The 24,524-nt window shown below is 47.1% G+C and overlaps 1 protein-coding gene across 3 annotated transcripts in view; it reads right to left on the reverse strand.

Annotated features, from left to right (window-relative positions):
• Positions 1 to 24,524, reverse strand: part of EYA1 (EYA transcriptional coactivator and phosphatase 1) — a 72,659-nt gene that overhangs the window by 42,561 nt on the left and 5,574 nt on the right. Inside the window, exons 2-5 of one of the 3 annotated variants that reach the window (XM_038766639.1) lie at positions 10,063 to 10,140; positions 8,591 to 8,660; positions 8,117 to 8,259; positions 3,843 to 3,965 (exon numbers count right to left, since the gene is read on the reverse strand). In XM_038766639.1, coding sequence (XP_038622567.1) covers positions 3,843 to 3,965; positions 8,117 to 8,259; positions 8,591 to 8,660; positions 10,063 to 10,140 — 414 coding nt within the window. Of the gene's footprint in view, positions 1 to 3,842; positions 3,981 to 8,116; positions 8,263 to 8,590; positions 8,661 to 10,062; positions 10,141 to 24,524 lie in introns of all 3 variants that reach the window. The other 2 variants (XM_038766638.1, XM_038766637.1) reach the window with 2 other exon arrangements.

The following is a 24,524-nucleotide window of genomic DNA, read 5'->3' on the forward strand; positions in this document are numbered from 1 at the left end:
GTCTCCCCCTTCTAGACTGTGAGCCCACTGCTGGGTAGGGACCGTCTCTATATGTGGCCAACTTGGACTTCCCAAGCAGTTAGTACAGTGCTTTGCACATAGTAAGCGCTCAATAAATACGATTGAATGAATGAATGAATGACTCCATTTATTTTATTTGTACATATTTATTCTATTTATTTTATTTTGTTACTATGTATTGTTTTGTTGTCTGTCTCCCCCTTCTAGACTGTGAGCCCACTGTTGGGTAGGGACCGTCTCTATATGTTGCCAACTTGGACTTCCCAAACACTTAGTACAGTGCTCTGCACACAGTAAGTGCTCAATAAATACGATTGAATGAATGAATGAATGAATGACTCTATTTATTTATTTATTTATTTTATTTGTACATATTTATTCTATTTATTTTATTTTGTTACTATGTTTTGTTTTGTTGTCTGTCTCCCCCTTCTAGACAGTGAGCCCACTGTTGGGTAGGGACCGTCTCTATATGTTGCCAACTTGGACTTCCCAAGCGCTTAGTACAGTGCTCCGCATACAGTAAGAGCTCAATAAATACAATTGATTGATTGATCAATTGTTCTCTTATACTCTCCCGAGTGCTTAGTCCAGAGCTTTGCACACAGTAAGCGCGCACTAAGTGCGACTGAATGAATAAACACTGTGTGCAGAGCACTGTACTAAGTGCTTGGGAGAGGACGAGAGAACAATTAATGGACACATTCCCTACCCATAATGAGCTTACAGTCCAGAGGGGGAGACAGATTTTAATTACAAATAAATTTGTCCTGCTCAGAATGAAACTCTCTCAGAGTCCTGACTGTCTTTTTAGAGAAGCAGCATGGCTCAGTGGAAAGAGCCCGGGCTTTGGAGTCAGAGATCATAGGTTCGAATCCCGGCTCCGCCACGTGTCTGCTGTGTGACCTTGGGTAAGTCACTTAACTTCTCTGAGCCTCAGTTACCTCATCTGCAAAATGGGGATTAAGACTGTGAGCCTCACATGGGACAACCTCATTACCTTGTTTCCCCTCCCCAGCACTTAGAACAGTGCTTTGCACATAGTAAGCGCTTAATGAATGCCATCATCATTATTATTATTATTATCATTATTATTATGAGTCAGAGGTCATGGGTTCTAATCCCGGCTCCGCCACATGTCTGCTGTGTGACCTTGGGCAAGTCACTTAACTTCTCTGAGCCTCAGTGACCTCATCTGTAAAATGGGGATTAAGACTGTGAGCCCCACATGGGACAACCTGATCACCTTGTATCCCCCCAGCGCTTAGAACAGTGCTTCGCACATAGTAAGTGCTTAACAAATGCCATCATTCTTTCATTCAATCGTATTTATTGAGTGCTTACTGTGTGCAGAGCACTGTACTAAACGTTTGGGAAGTACAAATCGGCAGCATATAGAGACAGTCCCTACCCAACAACGGGCTCACATTGTTATTATTATTTTTAAGGGGGCTCCCCAGACCCCTTTATTGAACGCTTTTACTATGTGCAGAGTATTTATTGAGTGCTTTACTGTGTGCAGAGCACTGTACTAAGCGCTTGGAAAGGTACAATACAACAATAAACACTGAGATTCCCTGCCCACAATGAGCTCGGAGTCTAATAACTGTTTCCTTAGGTTGTCACCCCTATTCTTCTGCTCAGAAGTCTTGGGGGCTTTTTTAGGGGTTTTTTATGGTATTAAGCACATACTCTGTGCCAGGCACTGTACTAAGCGCTGGGGTAGATGCAAGTTAACCAGGTTGAACGCAGCCCTGGTTCCACATGGAGCTCACGTTCTTAATCCCCATTTTGCAGGTGAGGTAACTGAGGCACAGAGAAGTGAAGTGAGTTGCCTAAGGTCACACAGCAGATAAGTGGCGGAGCCGGGATTAGAATCGATGACCTTCGGCTCCCAGACTCGTGCTCTATTCACTACACCAGTAGTAGTAGTAGTAGTAGTAGTAGTAGTAGTAGTAGTAGTAGTAGTAGTAGTAGTAGTAGTAGTGATAATGATAACAATGATGGAATTTGTTAAGCACTATGTGTCAAGCACTGTTCTAAGCATTGGGGCAGAGAAGCAGCATGGCTCAGTGGAAAGAACCCGGGCTTTGGAGTCAGAGGTCGTGGGTTCGAATCCCGGCTCCGCCACATGTCCGCTATGTGACCTTGGGCAAGTCACTTAATAATAATTATAATGATAGCATTTATTAAGCGCTTACTATGTGCAAAGCCCTGTTCTAAGCTCTGGGGCGGTTACAAGTGATCAGGTTGTCCCACAGGGGGCTCACAGTCTTCATCCCCATTTTACAGATGAGGTCACTGAGGCGCGGGGAAGTTAAGTGACTTGCCCCAAGTCACACAGCTGACAATTGGCGGAGTTGGGATTTCATTCATTCATTCATTCATGCAATCATATTCATTGAGCGCTTACTGTGTGCAGAGCACTGTACTAAGCGCTTGGGAAGTACAAGTTGGCAACATATAGAGACGGTCCCTACCCACCAGTGGGCTCACAGTCTAGAAGGGGGAGATAGACAACAAAACAAAACATATTAACAAAATAATAAAATTAGAATATGTACAAGTAAAATAAATAAATACAGCAATAAATCCGTACAAACATATATCCATATATACAGGTGCTGTGGGGAAGGGAAGGAGGTAAGGCGGGAGGGATGGAGGGGGGAGGAGGGGGAGAGGAGGGAGGGGGCTCAGTCTGGTTTTATTACTATGTGCACATAGTAAGCGCTTAACAAATATAATCATCGTTATTATTATTATTATACAAGCTAATCGGGTTTGACGCATTCCCAAGCCCTCCTGGGGCCGACAGTGGCCACCCCTCACCCAAACTGGCCCCTCTGGCCCCTCTCTCTCTGGCCCCTCAGTCTAGAAGGGGGAGACAGACAACAAAACAAAATATATTAACAAAAGAATTTATTAAGCGCTTACTATGTGCACATAGTAAGCGCTTAACAAATATCATCATCATTATTATTATTATTATACAAGCTAATCGGGTTTGACGCATTCCCAAGCCCTCCTGGGGCTGCCGGTGGCCACCCCTCACCCAAACTGGCCCCGCTGGCCCCTCTCTCTCTGGCCCCTCTCTCTGTCTAGAAGGGGGAGATGGACAACAAAGCAAAACATATTAACAAAATAATTTATTAAGTGCTTACTATGTGCACATATTAAGCACTTAACAAATATCATCATCATCATCAATCGTATTTATTGAGTGCTTACTGTGTGCAGAGCACTGTACTAAGCGCTTGGGAAGTACAAATTGGCAACATATAGAGACAGTCCCTACCCAACAGTGGGCTCACAGTCTAAAAGGGGGAGACAAAACCAAACATACTAACAAAATAAAATAAATAGAATAGATATGTACAAGTAAAATAAGTAGAGTAATAAATATGTACAAACATATATACATATATACAGGTGCTGTGGGGAAGGGAAGGAGGTAAGATGGGGGGGATGGAGAGGGGGACGAGGGGGAGAGGAAGGAAGGGGTTCAGTCTGGGAAGGCCTCCTGGAGGAGGTGAGCTCTCAGTAGGGCCTTGAAGGGAGGAAGGGAGCTAGCTTGGCGGATGGGAAGAGGGAGGGCATTCCAGGCCCGGGGGATGACGTGGGCCGGGGTTCGATGGCGGGACAGGCGAGAACGAGGTACGGTGAGGAGATTAGCGGCAGAGGAGCGGAGGGTGCGGTTATCATCATTTATTATTATTATTATACAAGCTAATCGGGTTTGACGCATTCCCAAGCCCTCCTGGGGCCGCCGGTGGCCACCCCTCACCCAAACTGGCCCCGCTGGCCCCTCTGTCTTCACCGACCTTGCATCTGGTAGCTGTAGGGTGTCTGTCCCGGCTGGGGTGTGCTGAATCCAGACCCGTAGTTGAGGAAGCCCGCTTGGCCGGGTCCTTGCGGCTGGGACAGTCCACCTTCTGTCTTGATGCCTGCCCACAATGCACCTAAATCAGTTAGTGACAGCTTACGGCTCTGGCCGGGAACCCGAGGCTGGCAACAAATCAACCCCCTCGGTGGTCCCCCACATCACTCCCCACCCACCACCCCCCAATTGAACGCCCCAGCAAGTGGCTCCATCCCGGCCCGTGGCAATCCCAGTTGGGGTCCCGGAGGCGGTGAGGCCTAGTGGGAGTGAGAGGATGAGAGGTCACCGCTCACCCTGGGCCTCGGTTTCCTCCCCTGGATAATGGTGCCGGGAATCCCCGCCTGGTCCGACTTTGGGAGGACCAGGCAGGGGCGAGGGGGACGTCACGGAAAGCCCTCTCCACATTCCCGCCGGAACCGGTCCGGGAAGACCCCGTGACGGAAGTGAAGGAATACCCTGAGATTCGGGGGCTGCGGGTCCCTCAGAAGCAAGATCTGTCCCCCCCAAACCACATCCCGGTTCTCTCGGAAGGGACGAGATTGGGCCCCATATGGGACAACAGCTGTGTGACCTAATTATCTTTTTTGTGACGGAGAACAGCGTGGCTTAGTGGCAAGGGCCCGGGCTTGGGAGTTAGAGGTCGTGGGTTCTAATCCCGACTTCCCCACTTATCAGCTGTGTGACTTTGAGCCAGTCACTTAACTTCTCTGTGCCTCAGTTCCCTCACCTGCAAAATGGGAATTAAGACTGTGAGCCCCATGTGGGACATCCTGATTACCTGGTATCTACCCCAGCGCTTAGAACAGTGCTTGGAACATAGTAAGTGCTTAATAAATACCATCATTAATCAATCAATCAATCAATCGTATTTATTGAGCGCTTACTGTGTGCAGAGCACTGTACTAAGCGCTTGGGAAGTACAAGTTGGCAACATATAGAGACAGTCCCTACCCAACAGTGGGCTCACAGTCTAGAAGACAGTGGGCTCAGCATTATTATTATTATTATTAGAGAAGCAGCGTGGCTCAGTGGAAAGAGCACGGGCTTGGGGGTCAGAGGTCATGGGGTCTAGTCCCGGCTCCCCCACGTGTCTGCTGTGTGACCTTGGGCAAGTCACTTAACTTCTCTGTGCCTCAGTTCCCTCATCTGTAAAATGGGGATTAAGACTGTGAGCCCCACGTGGGACAACGTAATCACCTCGTATCCCCCCAGAGCTTAGAACAGTGCTTTGCACATAGTAAGCGCTTAATAAATGCCATTATTATTATTATTATTATTGTTACAGTACCTGGAACACAGTAAGTACTTAACGAACACCATAATAATAACTTCTATTATTATAAATAATAACCACCTGGGTACTGGACAAGCACTTTCTATGTGCCAAGCTCTGTGCTGAGCACTAGGATAATAATAATGGGGGTATTTGATAAATGCTTACTATGTGCCAGGCACTGTGCTGAACACTAGAGTAATGGTAATAATAATAACAGTGGTATTTGTTAAGTGCTTTCAATCGTATTTATCGTATTTATTGAGCACTTACTGTGTGCAGAGCACGGTACTAAGCGCTTGGGAAGTACAAGTTGGCAACGTATAGAGACGGTCCCTACCCAACAGTGGGCTCACAGTCTAGAAGTGCTTAATATGTGCCAGGCACAGTACTAAGCGCTGGGGTAGTTACAATTTAATCAGGTTGGACACAGTCCCTGTCCCACATGGGCCTCACAGTCTTAATCTCCATTTTACAGCTGAGGGAACTGAGGCCCAGAGAAGTGAAGTGACTCACCCAAGGTCACAGAGCAGAAAAGTGGCAGAGTCAGGATTTGAACCCAGGTCCACTAGGCCAAGCTCCTTCCAGGAGAGTAGATTCCAAACCGTCTGACCGGACACAATCCCTGCCCCGCTGGGGCTCACAGCCTAAGATAGAGGGAGGGCAGGAAGCGTTCAACGGATGAGGAAACCAATGCCCAGGGAAGTGACGCGAATTGCCCAAGTCAAATGTCGGGTAATAATAATAATGGCATTTATTAAGCGCTTACTATGTGCAAAGCACTGTTCTAAGCGTTGGGGAAGTTACAAGGCGATCAGGTTGTCCCACGTGGGGCTCACAGTCTTAATCCCCATTTTACAGATGAGGTAACTGAGGCCCAGAGAAGTGAAGTGACTTGCCCAAAGTCACCCAGCTGACAAGTGGCAGAGCCGGGATTTGAACCCATGACCTCTGACTCCCAAGCTCATGCTCTTTCCACTGAGCCACGCTGCTTCTGGGTAAGTGGTGAGGCCGGGATTCGAACCTGGGCTTCGTGACTCTCAGCCCCGTGCCCCACTAGTTCCCTCTGCCCTCTGGGTTAGGTTCTGAGCCTGCCCAGCAATGGGACCACCGCCTTCTCCCTACCCATCCCCGGCAATGTCGGCGGGCACTTGGCACAAGGAGTGCCCGCTGACGTGGAAATAATAATAATAATAATGGCATTTATTAAGTGCTTACTATGTGCAAAGCACTGTTCTAAGCACTGGAGAGGTTACAAGATGATGAGGTCGTCCCACAGGGGGCTCACAGTCTTAATCCCCACTTCACAGATGAGGGAACTGAGGCCCAGAGAAGTGAAGTGACTTGCCCAAAGTCACCCAGCTGACAACTGGTGGAGCCGGGATTTGAACCCCTGACCTCTGACTCCAAAGCCCGGGCTCTTTCCACTGAGCCACACTGCTTCTCCAATGACCCAGGGAGTCCAATCTTCAGGGAAAAGTTCGGCTGGCTCCCGCCCCTCCAGCTCCAATCAATCAATCAATCAATTGTATTTATTGAGTGCTTACTGTGTGCAGAGCACTGTACTAAGCGCTTGGGAAGTACAAGTTTGCAACATATAGAGACAGTCCCTACCCAACAGCTCCAGGAAGTCTCAGGAAGTCCAGGGGGTTTGGAAGGGGACTAGTTAGCTGTGGTATCTGTTAAAAGCTTACTATATCATCATCATCAATCGTATTTATTGAGCGCTTACTGTGTGCAGAGCACTGTACTAAGCGCTTGGGAAGTACAAATTGGCAACATATAGAGATATGACAGGCACTCTCCTGAGCACTGGGGTAGACACAGTCCCTGTCCCACCTGGGGCTCACGGTCTCCATCCCCATTTTACAGATAAGGTCACTGAGGCCCAGAAGGTCAAGCAGCACGCAAGTGGCGGTGACGGAATTCGAACCCATGACCTTCTAACTCCGAGGCCCGGGCTCTAGCCACTGCGCCAAGGACCTCTCTGTGGGTGGGTACTGGGCTCTGGTAATAATGACAGCATTTATTAAGCGCTTACTATGTGCAAAGCACCATTCTAAGCGCTGGGGAGGTTACAAGGTGATCAGGTTGTCCCACGGGGGGCTCACAGTCTTAATCCCCATTTTACAGGTGAGGTAACTGAGGCCCAGAGATTAATAATAATAATAATGATGCCATTTATTAAGTGCTTACTATGTGCAAAGCACTGTTCTAAGCGCTGGGGGGATACAAGGTGATCAGGTTGTCCCACTGGGGGCTCACAGTCAATCCCCATTTTACAGATGAGGTAACTGAGGCACAGAGAAGTTAAGTGACTTGCCCAAAGTCACACAGCTGACAACTGGCGGAGCCGGGATTTGAACCCATGACCACTGACTCCAAAGCCCGGGCTCTTTCCACTGAGCCACGCTGAAAGTGACTTGCCCTTGCCCTTAAGCGCTTAGTACAGTGCTCTGCACACAGTAAGCGCTCAATAAATACGATTGGTTGATTGATTGCCCAAAGTCACACAGCTGGCAATTGGCGGAGCCGGGATTTGAACCCATGATCACTGACTCCAAAGCCCGGGCTCTTTCCACTGAGCCACACTGCTCCCCCTCCTCTCTGGTAGTTCCAGAGAGGCAGACGTGGAAGAGCCCGGAGGGAGGAATTGGCAAATTTGGACCTTGGGATGCCCCGAGATTATCTGGGAATGTGCAGGAGACTATGGGAACTGGTTGTATTGCCCTCTCCGAAGCGCTTAGTCCAGTGCTCTGCACGCAGTAAGTGCTCAAGAAATACGAATGAATGAATGAATCTACTCAGCAATGCCTTATAGGTAACGGAGATGTACCGGTGGGCCGCGAAGCCCGCGAAAGGAGTGGAGACACCACCACCGTGGCCCCAAATCCCGGCCCCTCACTCCCGCCCGCAACCCCCCGAATGCGACCCCTACTCACCATAGGGGGGGATCCCGTAGGACTGTCCCGGCTGTGGGTAGGGGGTGTATGCTGTGGCTTGTTGCACCCCTGGGGTAAACTGCGTTTGCCCATATGCAGCCATAGTTTGTGAGGAAGGGTTAGGGAGAATATGTGGGTATGATCTGCTATTTGTCAGAAATGACAGAAAATAGAAAGCCCGTGCATTAGATGGAAACATGCAGAAGGTATCTGGGCCGCGGTTACCCGAATTACAATCCGAACACGGGGCCGATACTTCTAAAATGATTAATAAGGGCATTTTCCAAGAGCCGCTCTGAGTGGCTTGCCCTCCCCCTCCCGACGCACACCCTCCCCCGGACTTTTCCCTTTCCTCCAACGCCCAGGCTTTGGATTATACTGGGAGCTGGCACCTGGGCCCGATTAGGATTTGAAACTCGGCGAGAAGTCGGCCGAGTACGATTACGTAAGTCTCGAAGAGAAATGACATCTTACTTGGACGGGTAGATGTGTGGGGGGGAGAAATGGTGGGATTGTCTTGGGGTGAACCCGCTGCTCCCAATGGCTGGAGAGAAAGAGAGAGAAAGAGTGAAACACACACACACACACAAGCACAAACACACAAGCTTGTGTAAAACCAACACACACATAATAACCCTGTCCCCAGAACCACCGAACGCAAGAAGGGCCACTGAAATTTCACCGGAGCCAGAGGAAGAGATGCTTCAGAAACGACCCTCCTTCCTCTCCCCCAGCACCTGTATATATGTTTGTACATATTTATTACTCTATTTATTTATTTATTTTACTTGTACATATCTATTCTATTTATTTTATTTTGTTAATATGTTTGGTTTTGTTCTCTGTCTCCCCCTTCTAGACTGTGAGCCCACTGTTGGGTAGGGACTGTCTCTATATGTTGCCAACTTGTACTTCCCAAGCGCTTAGAACAGTGCTCTGCACATAGTAAGTGTTCAATAAATACGATTGATTGATTGATTGATTGACCAGGAGACACAGGAAATGACTGGGGGGGAAAATGTGCCCTTCTAAGCCCCCATTCTTCCTTAGTCCACTCCGGGAAGCCTTCCCTGATTAGTTTTTCCTCCTCCTTAGGACATACTCACACCCAACTACCACCTCAGCCTTCTGTGTCAAATTGCACACATGCACTCAAACCTCCCTGCAACTCTTCCTCTAGACTGTAGGCAGGCTGTGGGCAGGGAATGTGTTTACTGTTACGTTGTACTCTCCCAAGTGCTTAGTACAGTGCTCTGCACACAGCTGGCGCTCAATAAATATGACTGACTGGCTGACTTCCACTTGCAATGACTTACCAACCGACTTTTAAAAACACTTACTTGACTTACATTTTTCCCTTCTCTTCTTCTGGCTATAAATTCTTTGTGGCTTGGCCTGGGGGAAAGAGCCCAGGCAGGAGACCTGGATTCCAGTCCTGGTTCTGCCACTTGCCCGCTGGGTGACCCTGGGCCAGACACTTAGCCTCTCTGTGCCTCGGTTTCCTCATCGGTAAAATGGGGATTACATACTTGTTCTCACTTCCCCTCAAACTGGGAGTCCCCCACGGAGCCGGGACTGTGTCCAATCTGATTGAATGGCACCTGTCCTGGTTCCTTTCTCGGCTTATCCAACCTGCATCTCCTACCCTTCCATGGGTATCATGGGATACGGAGGTCTTGAGGGCCCCCCAAGAGGATCATGTACTTGTACTTGTACTTAACTTGTACTTCCCAAGCACTTAGTACAGTGCTCTGCACACAGTAAGCGCTCAATAAATACGATTGATTGATTGATCATGGGCCATGGCTACCCTCCGCCCCCTCACCCATTCCCCCTGTTTCCAGGGGCCAGATGAAGGCCAGCACAGAGAAAGGAAGGACAGGATGGAAGGAATTCGTGACAGACAGAAATCGGAAAAAAATCAGAAAAAAATGCCGACTTCTTACCTGGTCCTGAGAAATTGTCTAAAGACCCGTCTGCCCCTGGTGTAGTTACCTCGCTGTTGCTCATCGGTTCTGTTTTAACTGGAAGGAGAAGAACTCTGTGTAACAGATTCTCTCTCTCTCCCTCACACACAGACAGACACACATACACACAAACGCTTCAACAAGCAGGGATCCGACATGCACAACTTCTTACACACACACACACACAAAAAAAAAAATGGCAACAAAGCCTTTGAAACCACCACACTCACACTTTCCTCGAGTGCTATTTTGAGGGCATTTCTCTTATTTATTGTGTGTGTGTATTTGTGTAGGCAAAATAATAATAATAATAATGATGGTATTTGTTAAGCGCTTACTATGTGCAAAGCACTGTTTTAAGCGCTGGGGAGATACAAGGTGATCAGGTTGTCCCACGTGGGGCTCACAGTCTTAATCCCCATTTTCCAGATGAGGGAACTGAGGCACAGAGAAATGAAGTGACTTGCCCAAAGTCACCCAGCCGACAATTGGCGGAGCCAGGATTTGAACCCATGACCTCTGACTCCAAAGCCCATGCTCTTTTCACTGAGCCACGCTGCTTCTCTAAAATAGAGCCTGCCCCTGAGGAAAAAAGCCTATGTGACAGCCCTTGAAAAATAATAACTGCGGTATTTGCTAAGCGCTTACTTTGTGTCCAGCACTGTACTAAGCATGGGGTTAGATACGAGATAATTAGGTCCCTCATGGAACTCATAGTCAAGGTAAGAGGAAGAACAGGTATTGAATCCCCATTCTGCAGGCGAGGGAACTGAAGCACAGAGATTCATTCATTCATTCATTCAATCGTATTTATTGAGCGCTTACTGTGTGCAGAGCACTGTACTAAGCGCTTGGGAAGTACAAGTTGGGAATATAGAGAGATGTGAAGTCAATTGCCCAAGGCCACACAGCAGACAAGTGGTGGGGCCGGGATTAGAACCCGCAACCTTCTGACTCTCAGGACTGTGGTCTATCCACTTTGCCATGTTGCTTCTCTGTAAGCAACCGCCCAGTTCAATGTCAGCCCCACAATCCCCTACTCCCACATCCCCTTTCCTGTTCAAATCACCGTTTATTGTTTCCTATGCCCGGGGTCCGATCCCACCAGAGACCCCTGGCCTGGGCACTCAATCCTGCTGGGAAATCCTTCTCAAACCTTCACTGAAGGCCCATCTCCTCCAAGAGGCCTTCCTTGACTAAACCCCCCTTTCCTCTTCTCCTACTCCCTTTGCCCTGACTTGCTCCCTTCATTCTTCTCCGCTCCCAGCCCCACAGCACTGATGCCCATATCTGATATTTATTTATTTCATCATCATCATCATCATCAACCGTATTTATTGAGTGCTTACTGTGTGCAGAGCACTGTACTAAGCGCTTGGGAAGTACAAGTGGGCAACATATAGAGACAGTCCCTACCCAACAGTGGGCTCACAGTCTAAAAGGGGGAGACAGAGAACGAAACCAAACATACTAACAAAATAAAATAAATAGAATAGATATGTACAAGTAAAATAAATAAATAAATAGAGTAATAAATATGTACAAACATATATACATCTATACAGGTGCTGTGGGGAAGGGAAGGAGGTAAGATGGGGGGGATGGAGAGGGGGACGTGGGGAAGAGGAAGGAAGGGGCTCAGTCTGGGAAGGCCTCCTGGAGGAGGGGAGCTCTCAGTAGGGCCTTGAAGGAAAGATATGGAACGCTCCACGAATTTATTTCTATTCATGCCCATCTTTTAGACTGTGAGCCCACTGTTGGGTAGGGACTGTCTCTATATGTTGCCAATTTGTACTTCCCAAGCGCTTAGTACAGTGCTCTGTACATAGTAAGCGCTCAGTAAATACGATTGATGATGATGATGATGATCTTCCCCTCTAAACCGTTCATTGTGGGCAGGAAATGTGTCTGTTATACTGTTCTATTGGGGTCTCCCAAGCACTTAATCAGATGCTCTGCACACGGTAAATTCTCAATAAATATGACTGATTGATTGCCCAGATCAGAAGCTGATCAGAGACTTCGGACTCACATTTTGATTCCAGGACCCTTGAGGGACTGGGGGAAAGGAGAGGGGAGACCACGGAGAATGTCCTTTACAGAGAGGGTCAGCCTGTATAGTGTTTGTGCAAATCCTTTGCCAACACTCAGTGTCTTTATCTTCCCCAATGAAACCCTCTTTTCCCCAGCTCCCTCTCCCTTCTGTGTCACCTACGCGCTTGGACCTGTGACTTTTAGACATTTGACACTCACCCTACTCCCAACCCCACAGCACTTATGTACATATCTTTGAATTCTTTATTATATATTTTTCATTCATATTAATGTCTGCCTTCCCCCTCTAAACTGTAAGCTTGTTGTGGGCGGGGAATCAATCAATCAATCAATCAATCGTATTTATTGAGCGCTTACTGTGTGCAGAGCACTGTACTAAGCGCTTGGGAAGTACAAGTTGGCAACATATAGAGACAGTCCCTACCCAACAGTGGGCTCACAGTCTAAAAGAATGTGTCCGACGACTCTGTTAGAGTGTATTCTCCCAAGCTCTGCACACAGTATGCCGCTCAATAAATACCACTGATGATGATGATGATGTGAGTAGTAAAGATGGCATTTGTTAAGCGCTTACTATGTGCCAAGCCCTGTTCAAAGCACTGGGGGGATACAAGGTAATCAGGTTGTCCCACATGGGGCTCACAGTCTTAATCCCCATTTTCCAGATGAGGGAACTGAGGCACAGAGAAGCTTAGTGACTTGCCCAAAGTCACAAGTGGCGGAGCTGGGATTAGAACTCATGACCTCTGATTCCCAAGCCCGTGCTCTTTCCTCTGAGCCATGAAATGCACTGCTACCCAACTCAGGGCCTCAGACTTGTCTGAGGTCACACAAGTCAATAGTAATAATGATAATAATAATTATGGTATTTATTAAGTGCTTACGATGTTCAAGGCATTACTATTTTTATTCAATCATTCAATCGCATTAATTAAGCACTTACTGTGCGCAGAGCACTGTACTAAGTGCTTGGGAAGTACAAGTTGGCAACATATAGAGACGGTCCCTACCCAACAATGGGCTCACAGTCTAGAAGGGGAGACGGACAACAAGACAAAACATGTGGACAGTTGTCAAGTCATCAGAATAAATAGAAGTAAAGCTTCATTAAAAAAATAAATAGAATAGTAAATATGTACAGATGAGGTAACTGAGGCACAGAGAAGTTAAGTGACTTGCCCAAGGTCACACAGCAGACAAGTGGCGGAGCCAGGATTAGAACCTATGTCCTTAAAGACCGTGCTCTTTCCACTAAGCAACTCTGCTTCTCCAGGGTAGATACAAGGTAACTGGGTTGGAAACAGTTCCTGTCCCACATAAGGCTCGCAGTCTTAATCTCCATTTTCCAGAGGAGGAAACTGAGGCCCAGAAAAGTGAAGTGACTTCCCCAGGCCCACACAGCAGACAAGTGGCGGAGCCGGGATGATTTGACACCTATCCACATGCTTTTTTTGTCGTCTGTCTCCCCCTTCTAGACTGTGAGCCCATTGTTGGGTAGGGACCGTCTCTATATGTTGCCGACTTGTACTTCCCAAGTGCTTAGTCTAGTGTTCTGCACAGACTAAGTGCTCAATAAATACGACTGAATGAATAAATGAACGAACAAATGCCATCATTTTCCTTCCCCTCCCCTCCGCTTTACCTCCTTCCCCTCCCCACAGCACCTGTATATATGTATGTATGTTTGTACGTATTTATTACTCTATTTATTTATTTTATTTGTACATATTCTATTTATTTTATTTTGTTAATATGTTTTGTCTCTGTCTCCCCCTTCTAGACTGTGAGCCCGCTGTTGGGTAGGGACCGTCTCTATATGTTGCCAACTTGTACTTCCCAAGCGCTTAGTCCAGTGCTCTGCACACAGTAAGCGCTCAATACTTTCGATTGAATGAATGAATGAATAAATGAATGAACTTAGGTCCTTCTGACTCCAAGCCCCTATTCTATCCACTAGGCAACACTGCTTCTCACCTTACTGCTCTATCTGCCGCCAGACCAACGCTTGACCCCCTCTTCTCCGTACCCCCAAATCCTATTTCGCTGCCCTAAAGGCTGTAGACTCACAGAAACGCAGAGAGACCTACAGTCATGTCGGCAAAGGCCGAGACCTGGAGATGAAGAGACCATCCTGCCGCGCACGGCCATTTCCCCCTCCAAAATGGCAACCCTCCGGCCCACTAGCTCTTCAACCCGTCTTTTCCTCCTCAAAGGCCTCATCGCCCCTGAAATCCCTGCTCCCTCACTGAAGCGAGAGGTCGTCACCCTTGACCTAAAAATAACAGCCATCACACACAATTCACCCACCACCTGCTTTCAGTGACCCGGGAGTATGGCCTAATTTAGGTTTCTCTGCCGCCTCCTTTAATGGAGGTTTTGGCTCGGGAACCATGGTCTCTGACACGGGCGGAGAGGCGAGTCTGTTGCAAATTCGGTCATTCATTCATTCAATCATATTTATTGAGTGCTTACTGTGTGCAGAGCACTGTACTAAGCGCTTGGAAAGTACAAGTGGGCAACATATAGAGACGGTCCCTACTCAACAGCGGTCTAGACAGGAGAGACAGACAACAAAACAAAACATATTAATGAAATAAAATAGATAGAATAAATATGTACAAGTAAAATAAATAGAGTAATAAATCTGTACAAACATATATACATATATACAGGTGCTGTGGAGAGGGGAAGGAGGTAAGGCGGGGAGATGGGGAGGGGGAAGAAGGGGAGAGGAAGTAGGGGGCTCGGTCTGGGTCGAAGCTGATCTGCGCACCTAGTTTCTGCTTTGTTAGGATGAAGAAAACTAACATTTGGACAGCACAAGGAGGTTTGGGTTGATTTGTATTTTTGTTTGGTTTATTTTATTTTATTTTTTGGATCCGCTGGTTTGCCTTGGAATTCTGAGGCACTTTGGTGGAAAGGTAAACAGGAAATGTAAAATGCGGCATTTGGAGGTAACAGCAAATTTTCAAAACTGCCCCTTCTGCACCGATACACCAGATCTTAACAACAGGAACCTTATGAGAAGCAGCACGGCGTAGTGGATTGAGCCCTGTCTGCTTTGTGACCTTGTGTGAGTCACTTTACTTCGCTGGGCCTCAGTTAGCTCATCTGTAGGATGGGAATCAAGGCTGTGACCCCCATGTGGGAGATCAATAAATACCACCATGGCTCTCTATTGCTTCATTGTACCAGAAACTCCTGATTAATGTCAATAAGGATCCAGACCAATCAGTCTTATTGTGCATCTTGAATTTATCATTTCCCATAATTAAGAAAAATATGTAACCGAAATTAGATTAACCTCTCATCTTTTATATACGCAGTGTTCACATCTAAAGTTCATTTCAAAATGCAGAAAATTCAGCCACTCCATTCAAGATCCTATCTGGGCTCTAATCTTGGAAATCTGAGATTCTGACTCAGAATTACCATCCAAATTACCATTAGACCTAGATTCCAGGCCTAATCCAGATCAACCCCAGAGAAGAAGATGAAGGAAGACTCCAGGGGCACATCTGGTTTGACTTCCCGCTAATAAAAAAAAAAAAAACCCAATTGATCTCGGTTAAGAAAGATGTAAGTGTTCTCTTGAAGTTTCGCTCAATGTTTGTGGGGAAACAAGGGAGAAAATTCAGGTTTATGCTTTCCATTCATTCTCTCTCTCCCCCTTTCCCCCTTTTTCTATTCTCACCTTCTCTCCCTATTTCCCCCTTTCTCTCAGAAAAACAACCAACTCAAATAGCAACAGATGGCCTGGTAGTTTCTGGCCCCTTGGGCCTTCGCTCAGAAAACACAAAGTCTGATTCATTGCATGGGCAAGAAGACTTTAAAGGTAAAGGACAAATAAATCAGAAGAAGTTCTGGCATCTCCCTGTCAGCGTAATTCCCTCCTCTCCACATCCAAGGGAGAAAGAGTGAGAGAGGAGAGACACGGGAAGAGAGAGGAGGAGAAAGAGAGAAAGTGTGGATGAAGGAGGAGGAGGAGAGACAGAGAGGAAGACATGGGAAGGGAAGCAGCAGCATCTACCAGAAATAGCCAGGGTCTGGAAATCGAAAGGACCTGGGTTCTAATCTTGGCTCCACCACACGTTTGCTGTGTGATCCTGGGCAAATCCCTTTACTTCTCTGGACCTCAGTTCCCTCATCTGTAATACAGGAATGAAGACTGTGAGCCCAAAGTGGGACATGGACTGTGTCTGACCTGATTACCTTGTATCTACCCCAGAGCAGAGAACCATGCTTGGCACACAGTAAGAGCTTAACAAATACCACAGTTATTCTTAATTATTAGGGAGAGAGGAGGAGAAAGAGGGGCGAAAGGGAGAGATGAGAAAGAGAGATGGAGAGGAGAAGCAGAGAGAAGGAAAAGAGGTAGAGAGGAGAGAGAGAGGAAGCGGAAAGAAGGAAAGATTGAGCACTTCTGTTTGCAAAGCACTGTTCTAAGCAATTGGGAGAATAAAATAGAACAATTTAACAGACACATTCCCTGTCCACAACAAGCTTACGGTTTAGAGGAGAGAGGGAGAGAAAGGAGGAGAGAGACAGAGAAGCGAAAGGAAGAAAGAGGGGGAGGGAGGAGAGGCAGAGAAGGGGAAAGACATATAAATACTCTAGATTTGCAATTCCACTTAACTGAATTCCTGCTGGCCACTAGATTTTACAGAGAAGATAAAACTACGTCCCTGAAGCCTATATCTTGAGATGTTGGTTTCTCCAAGGCTAAGAGGGCTTCCTTTCTCAAAGTCTAGAGGGGGGTGACAGACATTAATATAAATAAGTTGATAAATAAATAAATTACTGATATATACACATGTGCTGTGGAGATGGGAGGGAGAAGGAATGAAGAAGCAAGTGCGGCACACAAGGGAGTGGGAGAAGAGGAGCGGAGGGTTTAGTCAGGGAAGGCTTCTTGGAGGAGATGTGTCTTTAATAAGACTTTGAAGGAGGAGAGAGCAATTATCTGTCTGATATGAAGAGGCAATAAACCGACACACTCCCTGCCCACAATGAGTTTAAGTAATTAGCTGGAACTGTTGTTTGTTTATTGGAAAGGCCTTTCTCAGGAGAGCCCAAGCCTCTTTCTCAGGAGCAGCAGCAGAAACAGTAACAGTGATACTACTTATTGAGCACATTTTAGAGTGTGGCCCTGGGAGTCAGAGGACCTGAGTTCTAGTTCCGGCTCTGCCACTTGCCTGCTGTGTGACTTCGGGCAAGTCGCTTCACTTCTCTGTGCCTCAGTCACCTCATCTGTGAAACGAGGATTAAGACTGTGAGCCCCATGTGGAACAGGGACTGTGTCCAACTTGATTGGCTTGTATTCATCCCAGCGCTTAATACAGTGCTTGGCACATAGTAAGCGTTAACAAATTAACAAATTAACAAAGTTAAAAAATACCACAATCATTATTTCTGGATGCAGTGCATTATATTAGGGGCTTGAGATGTACAAAAAGATTTTAGAATACTGCGGGCCACACAGTAAACGTTTTTGTACGGTATTTTTTAAGCGTTAACTATGTGACAAGCCTTGAGAAGCAGTATTGCCTGGTGGAAAGAGCACAGGCCTGGGATTCAGAGGTCTGCTGTGCGACCTTGGGCAAGTTGCTTCACTTCTCTGATGCTTAATTGCCTCATCTGTAAAATGGGGATTAAATTCCTGTTCTTCCTCCCCCTAAATCTGTAAATCCCAAATGAGACAGGGGCTGGGTCTGATCAGATCTTCTTTTATCTGAGCAAGTCACTTCACTTCTCTGTGCCTCAGTTACTTCCTCTGAAAAATGGGGATTTTTAAATGATATTTTTTATGCTCTTCTATGTGCCAGGCGCTGTTTTAAAGGCTGGGGTAGATACAAAGTAATCAGGTTGGACACAGTCCATGTCCCGTGTCGTTATCCCTATTTTAAAGGTAAGGTAACTGAGGCACAGAGAAATGAAGTGCCCAAGGTCACACAGCAGACAAGTGATGGAGGCGGAACTAGAACTCAGGTCCTTGGAACTCCCAGGCCCGAGTTCTATTCACTAGACCATGCTGCTCAGGCTGTGAGTCATTCATTCATTCATTCAATCGTATTTATTGAGCGCTTACTGTGTGCAGAGCAGTGTACTAAGCGCTTGGAAAGTGCAAGTTGACAACATATAGAGACGGTCGCTACCCAACAACAGGCTTGGGACAGGGACTGTGTCCAACCTGATAAGATCGTATTCTATTCCAGTGCTTAGTTCAGTGTCTGGCACGTAGTAAGGGTTTAACAAGTACCATTAAAAAAAATCTACCCCAGCGCTTAGTAGAGTGCTTGTTACATAGTAAAAGCATAACAAATACCATGATTGTTGCTATTACTATTATTATTACTATGATTATAATCATCATCCTTATAAGAGGGACAGTCTGAGGTCCACAGAAGCCTTCAAGTAACAGGACTTGACCCCGGCTATCGCAGAATCGAGCCATCATCAATTCAATTGATTGAGTGCTCCTGAATGCAGAACACTGCGCTAAGCACTTGGGTAAATATCCTAGCAGACAGGATAGCTGCCCTTGGGAAGTTTCTGGTCCAACAGAAACTCACAGAGCACATCTGTCCGCTCCATCTTTTCTTCTTTTTCTTTTCTCCCACTCCCTTCTGCGTCACCCCGACTTGCTTCCTTTATTCACCCAACCCTCATCCCACAGCACTTGTGCCCATATCCGTAATTTATTTATTTCTATTCATGTCTGCCTTCCCCACTAGACTGTACGCTCATTGTGAGCAGGGAACATGTCTGGTATATTGTTCTCTCCCAAATGCCTGTCAACCTATGCATCAAGGAAAAACTCCTCACTTTCGGCTTCAAGGCTGTCCATCACCTCGCTCCCTCCTACCTCACCTCCCTTCTCTCCTTCTCCAGCCCAGCCTGGAGGAACCCTCCGTTCCTCCACAGCCGCTAACCCCCTCATTCTCGCCTGTCCCGCCGTCGACCCCCGGACCACGTCCTCCCCCTGGCCTGGAATTCCCTCCCTCCACACAGTCGCCAAGCTAGCTCTCTTCCTCCCTTCAAAGCCCTACTGAGAGCTCACCTCCTCCAGGAGGCCTTCCCAAACTGAGTCCCCTTTTTCCTCTCCTCCTCCCCATACCCCCTGCCCTACCTCCTTCCCCTCCCCACAGCACCTGTATAGATATTTATACAGATTTATTACTCTATTTTACTAGTACACATCTACTACTCTATTTTGTTAATGATGTGCATCTAGCTTTAATTCTATTTGTTCTGACGACTTTGACTCCTGTCTACATGTTTTGTTTTGTTGTCTGTCTCCCCCTTCTAGACTGTGAGCCCATTGTTGGGTAGGGACTGTCTCTATAGGTTGCTGACTTGTACTTCCCGAGCGCTTAGTACAGTGCTCTGCACACAGTAAGCACTCAATAAATACAATGAATTGATTGATACATTTTTTAATGGCATTTATTCAGCGCTTACTATGTGCAAAGCACTGTTCTAAGCGCTGGAGAGGTTACAAGTTGATCAGGTTGTCCCATGGGGGGCTCACAGTCTTCATCCCTATTTAACAGATGAGGTAACTGAGGCACAGAGAAGTTAAGTGACTTGCCCAAAGTCACACAGCTAATTGGCGGAGCCGGGATTTAAACCCATGACCTCTGACTCCAAAGCCCGTGCTCTTTCCCACTGAGCAACACTGCTTCTCTACATTGAGGGAATGCACTTCCCCAGCAACGACCATTGATCTGGGACCCTGAGAGCCGGTTCTAATAATAACCTTGTATCTATCCTAGCGCTTAGTACAGTGCCTGACACATAGTATGCACTTAAGAAATACCATTAAAATAGCAATAATAGCATTTGTTAAGTGCTTACTATGTGCCCAGTACTCTATTAAGCAGTGGGGTAGAGAGGAGATAATCAGGTCTCACGTAGGCTTTCCAATCTAAGTAGGAGGGAGAACAGGGATTGAATCCTCAATTTGGAGCTGAGGAAACTGAGGCACAGAGAAGTGAAATGACTTGCCTAAGGTCACCCAGCAGACAATACCATCAATTGACTGATTGAGAACATGTCCCAGTCCAATGCCCAAGTTGGCTTCCCTGGGAGCTCGCCGGCAATGAGGAGAGGAGCCGGCAGCCATGGAGGTTCACCAGGAGGTTCTACGGAAGTGGCAAAACTTTATTTTATTTTGTTAACATGTTTTGTTTTGTTGTCTGTCTCCCCCTTCTAGACTGTGAGCCCACTGGTGGGTAGGGACCGTCTCTATATGCTGCTGAATTGTACTTCCCAAGCGCTTAGTACAGTGCTCTGCACACAGTGAGCGCTCAATAAATATGAGTGAATGAATGAAACAAGTCACCTGACCCCTTGTTCTCCAAGGACACCCTACATCCTCATTTGCGTGTGAGGGGATACTATAATAATAATAATAATAATTATAATACTTGTGAATAATAATAACAATTGTGGTATTTGTTAAGCGCTTACTTTGTGCCAGGCACTGTACTAAGCACTGGGGTGGATACAAGCAAATGGGGTTGGACACAGTCCCTGTCCCACATGGGGCTCACAGTCTCAATCCCCATTTTCCAAGATGAGGTAACTGAGGCACAGAGAAGTGAAGTGACTTGTCCAAGGTCACCCAGCAGACCAGTGGCGGAGACAACATTCGAACCCATGACCTTCCGACTCCCGGGCCCGTGCTCTTGCCACTATGCTATGCTGCTTCTAAGCTATGGATTCGAGTTAATCACAATGGAGGCAGTCTACAAAGGACTCCCCAGTCCGCAAACACGCCTCCGGTTTGTGGTGTAGCTACAGTGGTTTTCAGCTACATTGACAGAACACAATGAAAGCCAGTCAGAGAGACCCTTCATTCATTCAGTCAATCGTATTTATTGAGCGCTTACTGTGTGCAGAGCACTGTACTAAGCGCTTGGGAAGTCCAAGTTGGCAACATATAGAGATGGTCCCTACCCAACAGCGGGCTCACAGTCTAGAAGCAGGGGACAAACAAAACAGACAACAGACATGGCTTCAACTATCATCTCTACGCTAATGACACCCAAATCTATATCTCTGCCCCTGCTCTCTCTCCCTCCCTCCAGGCTCGCATCTCCTCCTGCCTTCAGGACATCTCCATCTGGATGTCTGCCCACCACCTAAAACTCAACATGTCCAAGACTGAACTCCTTGTCTTCCCACCCAAATCCTGCCCTCTCCCTGACTTTCCCATCACCGTTGATGGCACTACCACCCTTCCCATCTCACGAACCCGCAACCTTGGTGTCATCCTCAACTCCGCTCTCTCGTTCACCCCTCACATCCGAGCCGTCACCAAAACCTGACGGTCTCACCTCCGCAACATCGCCAAGATCGCTTCAGGGATTGGGAAACTCAAATCACTTCATCACAGGGCCAAGACCTCAACCACTTAATGAACTTGGGGAGGAGACCAGCTCAGAGTCCAACTTTCTATCCACCGAAGCGAATCACCTCCAGAAGGACCAATCCAGGCCTACTATCCTCCCGTCGGCATTCTTTGGCAATGGTATCCTCCCCTTTTGGGAAGCTCCATCATCATCATCATCATCAATCGCATTTATTGAGCACTTACTATGTGCAGAGCACTGTACTAAGCGCTTGGGAAGTACACATTGGCAACATATAGAGACAGTCCCTACACAACAGTGGGCTCACGAATTCGCTCTTGAGATCTGACATCACTTGGGGAAGCAGCATGGCTCAGTGGAAAAAAGCCTGGGCTTTGGAGACGGAGGTCATGGGTTCAAATCCCGGCTCCGCCACTTGTCAGCTGTGTGACTTTGGGCAAGTCACTTCACTTCTCTATGCCTCAGTTACCTCATCTGTAAAATGGGGATTAAGACTGTGAGCCCCACGGGGGACAACCTGATCACCTTGTAACCTCCCCAGCACTTAGAACAGTGCTTTGCACATAGTAAGCGCTTAATAAATGCCATTATTATTAGTGGCAAGACCATGGGCTTGGGAGTCAGAGGTCATGGGTTCTAATTCCGGCTCCGCCACTTGTCTGCTGGTGGAAAGAACCCAGGACCAGAGTCAGGACACCGGGCTCCGCCACCAGCCTGTTGTGTGACCTTGGACAATCAATCAATCAATCAATCAATTGTATTTATTGAGCGCTTACTGTGTGCAGAGCACTGTACTAAGCGCTTGGGAAGTACAAGCTGGCAACATATAGAGACAGTCCAGTCACTTAACCTTTCAGGGCCTCTGTTTCCTCCTCTGTGAAATGGAAATTAAATACCTGTTCTCTCTCTTTAGACTGTGAGTCCAGGGAGGGAGAGGGATTGGGTCTAGACTGTAAGCTCCCTGTGGACAGGGAACATTTCTACCAAAACTGTTATATTGTACTCTCCCAAGCACTTAGTAACACAGTAAGCACTCAATAAATATGATTATGTCCTATCCGATTATCTTGTATCTATCCCAAAGTTTGGTACGGTACTTGGCTCATAGTAAGCACTTCTTAATAACCTTTACTAATGTTATTAGAATCAATCCTTAGCACTTAGTGAGACCTTAATAGATGCAGAGCGCTATACTGAGCGCTTGGAAGAGTCTGATAGAATTTGGAGAAGAGGCCTTCCCTCATGAAACTTACAGTCTCGTGCGGGAGACAGATGCTAAAAAAGATGACAGATGGAGAAAGAAGGAAAAGAAGGCCTCTGTGTGAGACAGTGCTTTGGGATACAAGGGTGAAATAGCCTGGCCTAGTGGAGAAAACAGGGGCCTGGGGTCAGAAGGACTTGAGTTCTAATGCCGGCTCTGCCAGTTGCTGGCTGTGCTGTGTGACCTTAGGCAGGTCGCCTAACTTCTCTGTGCTGCAGCTTCCTCAACTGTAAAACGGGGATTAAATACCCGTCACACCATGAGAGTGTGGTTCCAAACTGGGTTGGTAGTGCTTTGTCCAAAGACTGCATTTCGGCAGAGGTGGGGAAAGAGTTTAATAATAATAATGATGGCATTTGTTAAGAGCGTACTATGGGCAAAGCACTGTTCTAAGCGCTGGGGAGGATACAAGGTGATCAGGTTGTCCCACGGGGGGTTCACAGTCTTCATCCCCATTTTCCAGATGAGGTACCGAGGCACAGAGAAGTTAAGTGACTTGCCCAAAATCGCACAGCTGACAATTGGCGGAGCTGGGATTTGAACCCATGACCTCTGACTCCCAAGCCTGGGCTCTTTCCATTGAGCCACACTGCTTCTCTTTTAGCAGGCTTCACCCCTTCCCTTTCACCCATTAATGTCACCAAGGGCTGTTAGGAAGCAAAGCTGGTTTTTCAATTCAGCTTCCCCTAAGATTGGGTGAATGGATCGATCCGAAGGCCGAACTTGCTATACTGTACTTTCCCCCAAGCGCTTAGTACAATGTTCTGCACATAGTAAGCACTCAATAAATACCATTGATTGCCTGTGCTGCTTTTTTCCCCCCTATCTGTGGGTACAAGGATTTGAACGATGTTACCCGGCTCCCTCAAACCAAACCCACAGCGGTTGGCCCTATCAGACCTGAGCAACCAGTCTGCAGAGGTGAAAAGAGTCATTCAATCAATCTATCAATGATATTTATGGAGCACTTATTAAAATTATAATAATTGTGGCATTGGTTAAGCGCTTAGTGTGTGTCAGGCACTGTAGTAAGTGCTGAGGTGCATACAAGCAAATCGTATGGACACAATCCCTGTGGGGCTCCCAGTCTCAATCCCCATTTTACAGACGAGGTAACTGAGGCATAGAGAAGTGAAGTGATTTCCCAAGGTCACCCAGCAGACAATAATAATAATAATAATAATGATGGCATTTATTAAGCGCTTACTATGTGCAAAGCACTGTTCTAAGCGCTGGGGAGGTTACAAGGCGATCAGGTTGTCCCAAAGGGGGCTCACAGTCTTCATCCCCATTTTACAGATGAGGTAACTGAGGCCCAGAGAAGTGAAGCGACTTGCCCAGTCACCCAGCTGACAATCGGCGGAGCTGGGATTTGAACCCATGACCTCTGACTCCAAAGCCCGTGCTCTTTCCACTGAGCCACGCTGCTTCTCTAGTGGCGGTGCGGGGATTAGAACCCATGACCTTCCGACTCCCGGGCCCGTGTTGGATCCAGTCGCAGAGTACCGTCCTTAGCGCTTGGCAATATACCACAGAATTAGCAGACACGTTCCCTCCCAAAATGAACTTACAGTCTAGAGGCATAGGTTCAACTGAGGTAACATGGCAAAAAAGAAAAAGTCAGAAAAAGAGACAAAGGGAGAAAGAGTGGGGTCGTTCAAACAGTGGCATTTCTTGAGTGCTCACCATGTGTACTGAGCGCTTGGGAGAGCACAGTATAATAGAACAGGTAGACACATTTCCTGCCC

This window comes from Tachyglossus aculeatus, chromosome 25, assembly GCF_015852505.1.
Source record: "Tachyglossus aculeatus isolate mTacAcu1 chromosome 25, mTacAcu1.pri, whole genome shotgun sequence".
Classification (NCBI taxonomy): Eukaryota; Metazoa; Chordata; class Mammalia; order Monotremata; family Tachyglossidae; genus Tachyglossus; species Tachyglossus aculeatus.